Source organism: Chionomys nivalis, chromosome 8 (assembly GCF_950005125.1).
Source record: "Chionomys nivalis chromosome 8, mChiNiv1.1, whole genome shotgun sequence".
Classification (NCBI taxonomy): domain Eukaryota; kingdom Metazoa; phylum Chordata; class Mammalia; order Rodentia; family Cricetidae; genus Chionomys; species Chionomys nivalis.
In genome coordinates, this window is record NC_080093.1 from 71,046,729 (window position 1) to 71,061,002 (window position 14,274).

Below are 14,274 nucleotides of genomic sequence, written 5' to 3' on the forward strand. Positions count from 1 at the left end.
TCCCTGGAGCTCCTCACACATCTGGTATCTTTGAGTAAAGTCCATGGAGTAAGAGAAGGAACTGTGGGCCTGGAAGGGTCACACAAGAGCCGTTAGCCACAGCTGGCACCTCTGATGGCTCCAGAGTCACTGGATCGGGGGCAGGTACCCACCAGACCAGGCAGGATGGGGGCCAGCCACATGTGCCTGCCATCACTGGTGTCGTTGACTTGGTCAATAAGCTTGTCAGGGGTTCGCACGTCCCCGCATACACCTTCAAGCGCGTTCACGCTGTCCGGAAAGGCTGCAATGTCTGAGGTGTAGGTTAAGCTGTCGTAACCCAAACTTATACACAGTCACAGTGTATCACCCTCAAGGCGCTGTCAAGCGGTCAGCACTGTGTCTCAGGAGATGCTGGGCTGGCGTCCTACACTTTAGCAGACTGGGAATGACAGTAAAAATAGATGTATTCTATTTTTGTTTTTTATTTTTGTTTGTTTGTTTGTTTGTTTGTTTGAGACAAGGTTTATCTGTACCTTTGGAGCCTGTCCTGGAACTCACTCTGTAGACTAGGCTGACCTCAAACTCACAGAGATCCGCCTGCCTCTGCCTCCCGAGTGCTGGGATTAAAGGTGTGCACCACCACTGCCCAGCATATTCTATTTTCTAAGAAAATGGGGTTGTGGCCAAGGAGAAGGGATTGTGTGGGGGGCTAAGTGGTCAAGTTCAAAGTCAGGGCACCACAGGTGGAATAGCTGGAAATGAGGGACTTGCAGAAGCACAGACAGGGATGGCAGTGCTGCCACTGCTCTGAAATACAGGCCACACCCACTTGGGCAGGCAAGTGACTTTGGCAAATCACAGTCTTGTCAGATCTGCCACCTTGGCCCAACAGGAGCTGATTAGAGCAGGGACCTCAAAGCGCATGTGCAGAATCTGGGCCTGTCTCTGTCGCTGTCACAGGAAATCTCAGGCAAGTCACTGGGCACTACCTACCCTGCCCCCTCACCTGTAACAGGGGCACAAAACTTCTATGCTCTAAGATGGGCAGGAGAACCTCAGAGGACACTGGCTATGAGCCCTCTTGGTAAAATTAGTGAAGTTTAGAGATCCGGGAGCCATTCCCTACGTTATGAGGAAGACAATAACTCCAGAGACACCCAGGTCCCCAGGTAGACATAGGACACACTTTGGGGCTAGGCTGGCATTTCTCTACCTGGAGGGCCAGAGATCACACACTCAAGGATGCTGACGATAAGCAGGCAACAAAGAAGACAAGCAAGAGAGTTTAAAGCTTTACAACTGGGCTGTGACCTGGGGTAAACAGGTCTCAAAAGTTTCACCTCTGGACAATGAGGATTCCAGAATATTTTGTTCCCAAGATTTCTGTGGATGCATGGAGTATAGTCTCACAGTGCCTGGTACAGAAGTTCCCAGGAATCACTGAGTTTGTGGGGCTGACAAACAACAACAGCCCCAGGAGTCAGCACTGAGGGAAACTGAAAAGGTGTCCACGAGACTTTGGTTTAGTGGCTGTCACTCTGCATGGACACATCTCAAGTCAACTTCCAGAGGCTGGCATTGCACTGAAAATTCCAACAACCAAACTGAAATCCTTCAGAACTCTCTAGGCCAATCAACGGCTCCAGCATGGGCACATCAGGAGCAAATGGCCCCCCAGTTAATACATTCCTCTCCCACTGAGTTCTGCTGCAGACTGTCAGAGCCTTTAGAACACCAGTGTCAGTGCCTTCCCTGCACCTCAATCATGGGACTCTGGTCTGCAGAGAACCGGTTGTAGGTACCTTTGTAATCATGTTAAGAGCAGCTCTAAGGGTCCAGTGGCATCATACTGTATCATCTAACTTCCATCACCACTTCTGCCACCACTACCACCATAATCAGCTTGACCATTGCTGTCATTATCATCACCGTCATCATCATCATCATCAGTTGGTTTTTGTTTTGTGACAAGGTAATCCAAGCTGGCCTCAAACTCACAGATACCTGCCTGTCTCTGCCTCTTGAGTGCTAGGATTAAAGGTGTGCACCACCATGTCTGACCTTCATCTGGTCTTTTGAAATAGGGCCTTGCTATGTAATTCAGGCTGCCCTCACATAGGGAAAAATCCTCCTGCCTCCACCTCCTGAGGGCTAGAATTATGGGCTTGGGAGCCTGCACCGGTCTGCCAGCAGCATTTTCCATGCCGCCTCCTGCTCCCAGTAAAAAGGATACTGTTCTGGGACAACGGGATCCTCTCCCCATGCTCGTCATACAGCTCCAGCCCTGTGAGGCCGATGTAGTAGGGGTCACCCCAGCTGGACAGCAGCTGGAACTGGAAGATGACTGTGCTATGGTTAAGGAAGAGAGAAGCTCAGTTTTCCCGAGAAGGCCACACAGTGGCAGAGGTGATAGGGGCTCTTCTTGTCTGTCATGGAAGGGTCCCTCTCCCAGGGATGGATGTCTGTTAAAAGGAACACAGCACCACACTTGCCGCAGTCCCTGCCCTGGGTGGACAGGAAGGAGCCGTTCTAGGAGCAGACAGGGTGGACAGATGGTTCTGGTGGGACTCTCCTGCCTTGTGACCCCATCTGCCTGGGAATAAAATGATTAGAACAAGACATTTCTTCTCTCCTCTGTCTTTCAAGTTCACGGGAAGAAGCACGTTAGGGGTGGGGAAACAGCCTCAGGTCAGCAGAACGATTCCTCCTGACAAGGTCCTTGTGCAAAAGGTGATGCCTGCCCCCCTTGGATCTTCCTGGTCCTCAGTTTCTACCTGGCACATCCCAGGTAGTCACATGTAAAAGCATTGCTTTCTTCCAGATCTGGACACCTCTGGAGAGACCAAGGCAAATCTGACCTCTCTGACTTGCTTCTTTTGTTTTTTGTATTTAGCTTTTGGATTTTTCTCTTCTTGAAGAGACAGTGTCTCTCTAGGCAGTCTAGGATCCTCCCGCCTCCATCATGCCTGGCTCCCGTGACTTAGTTTATGTGGCTGGGAAGTGGGGCTGTCATTGTGGCCTGCTCCCAGAGCCATGTTACCCTATCATGCAATGAGGTCACACTAGGAAGGAGGGGCTCTTGCTGCCTCTGTCTCTGCCTTCTCCCTGCCAGCTCCCTGTCTCTTTTCCAGCCCCTCTCAGCTGGGCCCTTTGTGCCGCCTTCCTTAGCTGCACTTTCCCATGAGCACTCCAGCCGCCAGGGAGAAGGATACAGCCACAGGGCATGAGCGGGGCCTCATAGTCCATGCTGGCTCGCTCCAGGCTCTTTGAATCCACCCTGGGAAGAGACCAAAACAGCACCGTGAGCCCTTCTGTTCCAGGGTCACCGAGAGATACTCCTCAGCCAAGGACTGCAGAGGCGCCTGTGTGAGCTCCCATTTACCCAGGGGAGATGCTGTGTGGGGGACGGTGGGGGACGCAGCTCTCCTGTTACAGACCCTTGCAATCCTCAGAGTAGCCTAGAGGTGTGGGGGGGATGCATGGATGAAGGCACCCGGATGGAGTGGTGAAGCTACTTAGGAAAGCCATGCAGCTGGTGTGTGACTGGGTGAGATGTGCCTCGGGGTCACTCTCTGAACCACACCCCTGCTCTCCCAGAGGAGTGGAGTCTAGGCTGAGGGCTGGGTGCTGCTGATAGGGAAGGGTGCCTGAGTGCGACAGGCCATTTGGATGGACAGAGGTTGGGCGGCCTTGCATGGCAATCAAGTTGGCCATAGCAAAGGCACTGGAATGTGGGCAGGATGGAGATGCAGAAGAGAAAGGGAATGGAGGGGAAGCCCTGAGCATTGCTGGCTTCTTGATCCCCAGTTCAGGCCTCAGTTTCCACTTCTGTGAAATGGGTACAAAATCCCAGCTTCTAACCATAAATTCTAAGAGACAGGAAGATCTCTGTGAGTTCAAGGCCAGCCTAATCTACACAGTGAGTTCTAGGCTGGCCAAGGCTACAGAGACAACTACTACACTGCCCTCCCCTCCAGCTTCTTTACAGCCCTCCTTGGGTTGTGCTATGCAAAGATACTGTTAACAATTTTGCCATTGGGGAAGGGAGCTCTTTTGTTTCCCTATTGTGGCCTTTGGTGCTCTGACATCGGGGGCTGTAAATGTGTAAAACTTACTTGGTTTACACCTGGATGCTGGATACTAGGGCCAGGACATCCCTGCAAACCCAAAGAGAGCTTCCCGCCTGCTCCTTTTCTGGATCGGGACTGGGGAAGAGAAGCTGTTTCTAGACAATGCATGTGGCCGCGGCTCCAGCCCTGAGGACGCGCACAGAGGACACTGGTGGACCAGCCCACACTCCCTCACCTCCTGGTGGGTGCCGGTGACAGCCGGGTCTGCAGGTAGTCCCCAAAGAGGATTTCTTGTGCAAAATCAAAGTGACAGTTGCCAGGCCCCTTTCGGATAAGAAAGCCTTCTGCGGGAGACACACACAGGCCATCCAGGGACACGTGGGCGATTTTGACCTAGCGAAGGAGACACAGCTTGCCTGAGTCTAAGACAGTGGATGGCTTTTGTACCAGGCCAGGACATCGGGCCAGGCCTGAGTTCCAAGGACAGTCACGTTCCATTTTGGACACAAGACACCTGGAGTAAGGCCCCTGCTCAAAGGATACTTACCTGTGTATCCTATCTATGTATCTCAGTCCCAGGGGAGGCATGGGACTTGGTGCGGGACCCCAGACATCAGTGGCTTAGCCTGTGGCAGTGCGGTGAGATGGTCAAGGGTACCACCTCTACCACGAGTGCTGTGCAGGCCTCCAGCCGCCGTTCACCTCCCTCCCCATCTGGGAGATGGGCACAGCTTCCCTCTTTCTACCCTCAGCACCTAGGAAGCCCTTTCTAGGTACATAACGGAGACCCAGCTGGTCCTTCTGACAGGTAGCAGCACTGTGCTCACTGAGAGCTTGCTGAGTGCACACAATCACACATAAGTGCACACACTGTCCAGGCAGGAATCTTCTAGCATTCTGCTGGGATCCACCAGCAAACTGCAAGGGCTATATTCATTCTGAGGCTACTTGCCACCCCTGCCTTTTCTCCAGAAACTGAAAGAGAAAAGTGGGTTCCATGCTTGGCAGGCGGAGACCAGACTCTAGCTATGTAGTTCCCACGAGAGTGACAACTCTTTCCCTGCCTTCTTAGAACCCTGAGAGGTGGGGCAGTAAGAGGAGGCAGGATGAGAACCCGATGGAATGAGGAAGGCACACAGACTGCCTCATAGCACCTTCTCCAGTGCTCAATGGACAGCGGGCCCATAGCTGACACAACAACCCTGGATGGTGCGAGAAGGGGACCCACAGTCACAGGAGAGGCAAGCCCTGCACTTCCCCAGGCTGCCCTGTGTGCAGGAAACACAGCTTCTTCTTTCCCTGGATGTCACCCCCCTCCATTTGGAAGGTTCTGGAGGATTTATGCTCCTCTCCAGCACCCACACCAGTCATTCATCATGCTGCCTCCCTGACAGTGGACTCCGCTCTGCCCGGCTTACCCCTCGGTAGGTGTCCTCGGGAGATTTATTGTAGTTCCAGAGGCGCAGGCCAGCAATGCTTTGGGCTCTGTCAAAGTGGATCATAACCACATGGTCCAACCCAGGGGAAAAGGGGATCAGCCACATGTGCTCATCCTCGGTGGTGATGTTCATGCCGTCGATTAACCTGCAGGCAACAAGGGCAGGTCAGCCACACGGTGGGAGGCCTCAGAAAATCGCTTCCCTCACCCACCTGTGTCTTGGGAGGTGGGTGAACAGCGAAGTCAAGCAATGACACTTAAGAAGGGCTAAAAACAGTGTATGCTCATCAAGGTGCTGAGTGGCGCTCCTCCTCACCAGGCTAACACACAGCTGTGTCCCCCTTTGGAGTTCCTCAGCCCAGTGGCCGCAGGTTGGGAGACTTCTGCTAACGATTACATCCACACGCCAGAAAGGGTGACTGTAAAAATGAGCTAAACACAGAGCTGTGACGCAGGCACCCTAAGATGTGCTGTGGCTAACAGGAAAGTACAATCATGAGATGTGGGGTGTGGCCAGGCAGGCAGACCACAGCAGCCAGGACCAGCTCCAGCTGGGAATGAGGTCAGAAGGTACACTGTGGTGGGAGGTGGGCCTTTTCTCTGCTGTCCAAACGTTCTGAAAGATGCAGAGGCACAGTTGAGGGAAGTGATCCCATCTCTCTTGGTAAGGTCTCTAAAACACAGGGAACTCGGCAGACCTAGGCTAGGGACAAGCGCCAGAAGAGGCAGGTGGCTTCATGCTTGTGATGAGCCAACCTGCTTGGTAGCCACAGGACTGAGTGCCCCAGGGAAACCCCAGCCAGCAGGAGGGATTTCCAAACCAGTTACCTCAGCCCTACTGCATCTGTTCCTGCCTCAGCCTCTTCAGCCTGGACTCTAACCTTTGTCCTCTGTGTGGCATGGCCACTTGGAGACCTGGCCCCAGAGACAACCAGCCCCACCCAACCCCACCCTTGGACCCTTGGGGGCCACTGTCCTGTGAGTGACTCAGGCTGTGGCCACAATTCCTTTATCTAAAATCAACTTTTCCCCTTACCATTTGATAGTGTGCGGTTTAGAATAAATCTAAGTGTTCATCCATGGAGGTAAAGCGTTCTCTCTCCTGTGCTCTAAAGGCTGTTATTAAATTGATGGATGGTGTGTCTTACAATTGCTGGCATGTTAAAACTGAGGAAATTCGGCAGTTCAACCCTGCTGTTTGTGAAGGAAGCTGGCTATTGCAGACTGCTGTTTCCTTCCAAAGCAATTACCTCCACCCAGAAGACTGGCTGCCAGTCTCCAAAACCCTGTTGCAGGATTTTGGGAAAGGGGACCCTGGAGATGGATGGCAGAGAGGTTGGTAGCAAAAGAAGCCTCCTCCTGGGCAATCACCTGGTTCTGTCCCGAGACACCCAGTAGTAACAAGCTGTTCTCATGCTAGACTGGGGTCTCTAAACACTATGGCCACCACTAAGACCCTGTCATATGCAGGGATATGGTGGAGGCCAGGTTGGGACAAGAGAGACAACAGGAGCCTGGGCCATACTGTCACATCAGAAAGCTGGGGAGGGTGGGCACTCAGTAGTAAATGCTTGCCCTCCATGCCAAAGGCTCTGGGCTCCATCCCCAGGGCTTCAAACAAATGAAAATAAATATTGCAAACAAATATATAAATATATAATTTTATATATGAATAATAATATATAATAAATATGAATTTATAAATATATAAATCCCAGAATCTAAGACCATCAGCAAGGATAAAAACAGAAGAGATGGCTAAGGGCAGCAGCCCCCATGCCTGGCAGTAGACAGCCAACAGAACGCAAACTCGGTGGCATCTTTGGGAGTTCTCTGTCTCATGTTCTGTCAGGGCAGGATTTTTGTTTGTTTTTAAACCTTACAGGTCCTTTGAGTATATATTATGGCTTCCAGTTTTGTGTTTTTATAGGATTTCTGTGTGTGAGAATGTGTATGTCTCTGTGTCTATACGACATTCTTATGCTTATCTTTGGCTCTTGTTTGTTTGTTTTGTCCTGTTCCTATTTGTTTTATTTTACTATTATTCTTTAGATCTGGATGGAGGGGAGGCAGAGAGGAACTCAGGAGATCTGGGAGAGGGGAATCATAAACAGAATGTATCGGACGAAAAAAATTTCTCTCTCTTTTCATTTTTGTCTTATAAAGACAGGGTTTCTCTGTGCAGTCTTTGCTGCGCTGGACAACTCGCTCTGCGGCCCATGCCGGCCTCAAACTCGGAGATCTGCCTGCCTCTGCCTCCAGAGTGTTGGCATTAAAGGTGTGTGATACCATACCTAACTGAAAAAAAAATCTATTTTCAATAAAAGAAAAATATCAAAACAAACATGAGAGAGATGAGTTGGTGGTATGCTTCTATAATCCCAGTACTTGGAACTGAAACAGGAGGATCCTGAACTTGAAGTCTGGTTGGTTCACTGTGAGACCCTGTCTTAAAAAAACAATACCACAGGGGCGGGCACTCCTTCAGAGTGAAGAGAGCCTTTAGAATGGGAAAAATGTTTATTAGCTACATTAATTTCATAGGATTAATATCAATATACATAAATAACTACAAAGGTTAAATACCCTAAACCCAAGCCATCCAAACAATAAATGGACTTATGAAATGAGTAGACACGTCTCAAGAGAAGAGAGACAAACAAATATTTGAAAAATCATTCAACATCCCTAATGATCACAGAAACCTGTCCTGAGAATCCATCTCACCCCATCAAGAAAACAAATGACAACCAATGCTGGGGAGAATGTATGGAAAGAGGACCCCAATCCTGCTGTTAGGAGTCATAGAAATCATCATGGAGGTCTCCCCAAACCCCCAAAATAGATCTACCATATGACCCAGCTCTAAGTCTCCTGGGCACATACCAAGTACTTGTACATTCGCATTCACTGCTGCAGAACACACAGGCAGGAAACAGACTTAGTCCGGATGTCCACACAGATGAATGGGTAAAGTAACATGGTGCAATTTGTGCATCCATAAAGAAAAATGCAACCATCATGGTGCATGCAGGAAAACAGACACAGCTGGGAATGCTGAGAAACAAGCCAGACTAAGACAAATGCTGTGTGTTTTCTCAAATATGGAGCCTAAAACTCACATTACATATGGGGGTGCATTTATATTAAAAAACTAGAAAGGGAATAGCTGGAGGGAAGGGAGAGATCTTAAGATGGGGAAAGAAGCATAATGGAACACTTGAAATAGGGCAGCAGAAGCGGCTTAGCTGGGAGAAGAAAGGAAGCTAACCAGGGACGGTGAAGAGAGGGAGGTGGGGGCGGGGATGGCTGGGAACAAGTGTAATGATGTGTGTATGAAGTTGCCTTAATGACACCCATTGCTTTGTATTCTAACCTAAGAAATAAAGCAAAAGAAGGAAAATGAGAGCAAGAAGTCCCCGAAGCTCGAGGGCTTTCAGCCAATGGCATGCATGGCTACCTGGGCCTTAGCTCAAGCACACAAGCTACAGGATGGCTGTCTAGCGGCTCAGGCACCACTACTCACAGACTTAGGTGTGACAAGGACATCGAGGGCTTGTTTGCCTTTTCATGTGCTTCCTGTTTAGAGGTACGCACAGAAGTCTTTCAAGACTGAGATTACGCTGAACATAGCGGACAATGAGGACTACTGAGAACTCATGAACAATGGCAATGAGTTTTTGATCCTATTGCACGTACTGGCTTTGTGGGAGCCTAGGTAGTTTGGATGCTCACCTTACTAGACCTGGATGGAGGAGGGTGGTCCTTGGACCACCCACAGGGCAGGGAACCCTGATTGCTCTTTGGGCTGACAAGGGAGGAAGACTTGATTGGGGGAGGGGGAGGGAAATGGGAGGCGGTGATGGGGAAGAGGCAGAAATCTTTAAGAAATAAATAAATTAAAAAAAAAAAGACTGAGATTACGGCTGGGGTTGGACAGGAGGCTGACAGGGTTTCTGTGGGGTGGCGAGTGGATGACAGGATGGGCGCAATGGGCAGGTATGGGTTTTCTCCTGCACAGGCCAGGAACAGCTTGTAGGCTCAGGATCTACAGACCAGGGTGGCCCCAAGCAGTCAGTGGCAGGAGAGGCTGAAGGCCACAGTAAAGAGCCATCTTAAAGAGACAAGAGGAACAGGCAGAACAAGGGGGTGCAGTATGATCACCCTACTCCCAACCTGTAATCATGGGGATTATCGTCACAGTTCTATGGATGAAGAAACTCAGGCACAGGAGATGCCCAACTCAGCAGTTAAGTGCCAGGCTGAAGTATCCTGTGACTCATGTTCAAATCCTGACTCCACTTAACCAGGCTGGGAACCTGTGACTGCTTTCTGACTTCAGTTTCCTCCTCTATACACAGGGATAACGACAGTGATTCTTAGCCTGTGTCTGTGGCTTTCATGGGTGGACATCTGCAATCTACCGACAGCCCAGTGACTGGCACATGACTCTCCAAAATGGCACGCGCACTGCTGGTTATGTTGTCCTCACCGTGACAGTTGTGGGGTTGGGAACTTAAAGCAGAACAGAGATCTAAACTCCCATCCCTTAAACTTTCCTTGACTCTGAATTATTCACATAGCTGTTATACTGGCTGGTTTTGTGTGTCAACCTGACACAAGCTAGATCCCTCAGAGAGGAAGGAGCCTCAGTTGAGGAAATGCCCCCATGAGATAGTCGTAAGACATTTTCTCAGTTAGTGATCAATGGGGCAGGACCCAGTCCATTGTTTGGGATGCCATTCCTGGACTGGTGGTCCTGCGCTCTATAAGAAAGCAGGCTGAGCAGGCCGGGGGAAGCAAGCCAGTAAGCAGCACCCATCCATGGTCTCTGCATCAGCTCCTGCCTCCAGGCTCCTGTCCTGTTTGAGTTCCTGCCCTGACTTCCTTTGATGATGAACAGCAATTTGGTAGTGTAAGCTGAATAAACCCTTTCCTCCCCAACTTGCTTTTGGTCATGGTGTTTCTTTGCAGCAACAGAAATCCTAAGACAGCTGTCCAGAGCAGGAGGCCAAGTGCCAGTCTCTGAGTGGCAGGCATCTGTGGATAAATACTATAAAAATCCATCCATTCACTCTGGGCATGCTCTCTGGAAAGTGGAGGAAGCAGAGAAGACACAGTGGCCCACAGGGACTTTGTTTTCACTTTCCAGTTTATAGAGGGGAGAGGCCTAGGGCAGGCATGTGCAAAAGCAGAGTGGGTCACACCAGGGCCGAGGGACTGCGGCTGAGCGAGGCGCTAGCTGATGGCAGTGTGCTACCACAGCACGCAGCATCTGCGGATACACCGGTCTGACTTTGCAACCTGGCCACCCCTCAACAGGGGTCCCCTGTGGAAAGGGTAGCCTCTACTTTTTTTTGGCTATACGCCTTCCCAGGCAGTGTCTGCTGTGTGCCCAATGCCTGGAATACAGAGCTTGACCCTTGACCCTGACCGCCACAGTTACGCTTCTGCTACTCACTTGTCTAGGGTCCGTGAGTCGTCTGTGTACTCCGGCAGGTCATTTAAGTCTCTAGGAGAGGCAGAGAGCTGGTGTGGGTAGATGGGCAGGGCCTGGCCATCCTTGCCCACTACTTCCAGGCCAGTGAGCCCTATGTAGTGCAGGTCCCCCCAGGAGGCTGTGAAGTTTAGTCGGAGGCCTGTGAGGGAAGGAAAGCAGCCAGTTACCACCAGAAGCTCTGAACTCAGAAGGGAGCTGTCACTCAGCCTCTCCACTTTCCTCTCATAAACCTTCTCTCTCAGGGGTCCTCAGGCCCAGATTACTGCCTACTCAGGACATACTGCAGGCAGGAAACCCACATGTGGCTGGACCACCTCACATCATGCTTTGTACCATTAGCCCCCTCACGCTGTTTCACGGTGAGGTGTTCCTCTCCTGGATTCCAACTCCCCCAGGCCTCCTCATGCATCGGGGTCTCTTAGTTCTACCCAGATGGTCTATCAGCTGCTCATTTTCCTAAGCCTTTCCTCCACGGCAAGGCCTCCACACACACCGTCCTCTGGACTGGGCTTGTGTCAGGCGCCAGGCCAGTGCTGCACTTACAGCCTGTTGTGTCTCTGCACACTTCCTCTACCAAACTCTGGAAGTCACACTACTTAGTAAATGCCCATGTGACTCGCCAGGTAGCTGACTCCTTAGGGGAACAACCCCACTTGTTTCTCTAGACTATTATGCACCCAGGTGCTGGCACAGTGCCTGGCATATAGTAGAGAATCAGTGCCAAATGAATGCCTGAAGGAACTCAATGAGACAGTCACACCAGGAAGCCCTACAGCCAGAATTTGACATTTTATGCAAACAAACTCCTCCTATGAGCGCTCACTGCATTCAGGGTAGAGGAAGTGGCTGCTGACCCCATCCTTCTACCTCGGCTTTCACCCTGCTTCACCTGAGACCATTTTAGGAGACCTCCTGTGGCCCTGGGACACGCATGACAGGGGACTCACTCCATTGCCCAGAGGTCTTTGGGTCACACCCCGTCACCCTGTCATATGCTTGGCTGGAATTCCCCTTTCCCAGTAAAACAGGGCCAAGCTCAGAAGCTCTCTGACCCTGAAGGTAGTTGACCTGTATTAGTTCCGGCCTGAGTTCTGAAGTTCAACTCTTTGGATTCCTGAATGACAACATGGTGGGAGGAACTGGCAGAAAGCCTGGGTCATGAGGTGCTCCACATTTCTTACAAGAGGATCTGTGAGTCCAGCGAATTTGTAGAACACTCTGGGAGCCAGGCTACAACCTCTCACCTCCTTGACCTTGACATCTTGTCCTATGCCCTGTCATTTCCCGGCATCTTTTTTGTGACTCGGCCTTCAAATTTCCTCTCTGCTGTGCCAAAGTCAGCTTGAACATCTAGGGGGCTGATGAGGACGGGGGTCCTAAGCAGCACTGAGCACACTGCTTGTCATGCACGCATACCCTGCAGGGTGTGGAGCCAAACAAGCTGCCGGCCACTCCAGCCTGGGGCCCTGCTGCGTTCCCCACAGAGGTGCGTCAGCTTTGGCCAGCAGAGTGGGGTGTGTGCACAGGAGGTTGTCTCCTCTTTCTGCCCTGCACTGCTGCCAAGGCTGCTCGGTCACCTGTTGTTCTGGCCAGTAGCAAGCAGCACATGCAGGCAGGTGCTGGCCCACATGCTGGCTGTCAGAGGCATGAGCAGGCAGAGGGAAAGCACCTAGGTGCTCAGATGAGGCAAACCAGCCACAGCATTGTGAGGACGGGTGGCCACAGAGCACTGCATCCAGGCGCAAAGGCTGACTGATGTATTCCTTCTACTGATCACGTTCAAATGTCACCTCTCAGCCATTTTCTGACAGTGCTCCCCACTCTGCCTGCCCTTATTCCACTCGCTTTCATCCTAACCTCAAGAGGTATTCTGCATTAATGGGCTTGATTTCCCTGAGGCCAGGACCGACTGTTCTATCCCCAGAGTCTACAACAGCAGTGCCCAACAAATAGATGCTTAATCACATTTTGTTTCTGACTGACAGAAAAGTAGGTAGGTGGTCAGTGGGTGCGTCCCCCCTAATTTACAGTGAATGGTGAACAAATACTCACTGATTGTCTGTGTACACCAACTGTGGTTTCAGAACTAGAGATGTGAGGGAAATAGCAGCGAGTCTCAGTGTGAGTGGTGCTCATTCTGCAGGCCACAGACACCTGGCAAATGCTGAGTACCACAGCTGAACGCACCGCTGTCTGTCCAATCTGAATGATGGGATGGGGTGGAGCATGCTAGAGTACAAGCAGGGTGTTTAGAGAGGGGAGGGGGCATCTGGGCTCCGGCCTGATGCCAAGAAGAGGCATGCTATGCTACACTTCTAAAAGAACATTCTAGACTGAGAGAACAAGTAGATCCCATATCTGAAAGCAGCTGGCCAAGGCAGGAGAGCAGCATGAGACTGAAAAGGCAGGCAGGCTCGACCCCGTGTGGAAACTGAGGTGTCCATGACATAACAACGGGAAGTTACAACAGGTTACTTGTTCTGTTTGCTTTGTTGAGACAAACATTGTGGTCTAGGATGGCCTCGGATCCTCCAGGCTGGGCCTCCTGAGTACTGGAATTGCAGTGTGCAGCACCTTGGTGGCCTATATATGGCATAAGGGCAGTGGTACAGGCTGGACTGGGTCTTGGAAGGACTTCAGCGGGACTGTAAAGGGAGCCAGGCAGGGAAGACACTTGGTGCTGAGAGTAGCCTCATCAAGGGTGTTCACAGGGCAGCAGGGGACAGGATCAAGGTCTGTTTAGGAGGCAATGGAGCCTAATGGTTTGAATATAGAAGGACAAGGAGGGATTGATCCATGTGACAGGATGAGGTGGGGAGTGTCTGGGATAGAGAAGGCCTGGAGGTGGAAGAGGGAGTAGATTGGGAAGGGAGGGACAGGAAGAGGCAGAAATGCCTCCTCTCCCTGGTAACAAGCCTTTCCCAAGCCTGCAGTCCTTTGTGTCTGGCAAGATGCACCTGATCCCATTGATCCCATTGATGCAATGGCTCTTCTTGTGAGCTGATATCCATGTTCCATATTCATTTTCCTCGGGTGCATCAATTAGAATTTATACAAATGGAAATTAATTTTGTTATTTCTCTCATGCTTTGGCCCTCTTGACTTCTTCCCTATTCACTGTGGCTGATATTTGCAAAACTTCCCAAATGAGAGTCATCTGCAAATTAGCAAGTCATATATTCCCTTTCAAAGCAGGAAAGAGGATTGGCCATGTTCGCCCACTGCTGCCCCTCCTCCCTGCCCCAGGACTGCTTTATTCAAGTGTATTCCACTGGCACAGGTGG

At 50.9% G+C, this 14,274-nt stretch overlaps 1 protein-coding gene across 6 annotated transcripts in view; it reads right to left on the reverse strand.

Moving 5' to 3' along the window:
* Positions 1–14,274, reverse strand: part of Katnip (katanin interacting protein) — a 176,307-nt gene that overhangs the window by 3,759 nt on the left and 158,274 nt on the right. For 5 of the 6 annotated variants that reach the window (XM_057779249.1, XM_057779247.1, XM_057779252.1 and 2 more), the window contains 6 exons: positions 10,952–11,129; positions 5,471–5,636; positions 4,288–4,445; positions 3,195–3,259; positions 2,216–2,326; positions 153–292 (listed from right to left, as the gene is read on the reverse strand). In XM_057779249.1, the coding sequence (XP_057635232.1) occupies positions 153–292; positions 2,216–2,326; positions 3,195–3,259; positions 4,288–4,445; positions 5,471–5,636; positions 10,952–11,129 (818 nt within the window). The remainder of the gene's footprint in view (positions 1–152; positions 293–2,215; positions 2,327–3,194; positions 3,260–4,287; positions 4,446–5,470; positions 5,637–10,951; positions 11,130–14,274) is intronic. The other variant, XM_057779251.1, reaches the window with a different exon arrangement.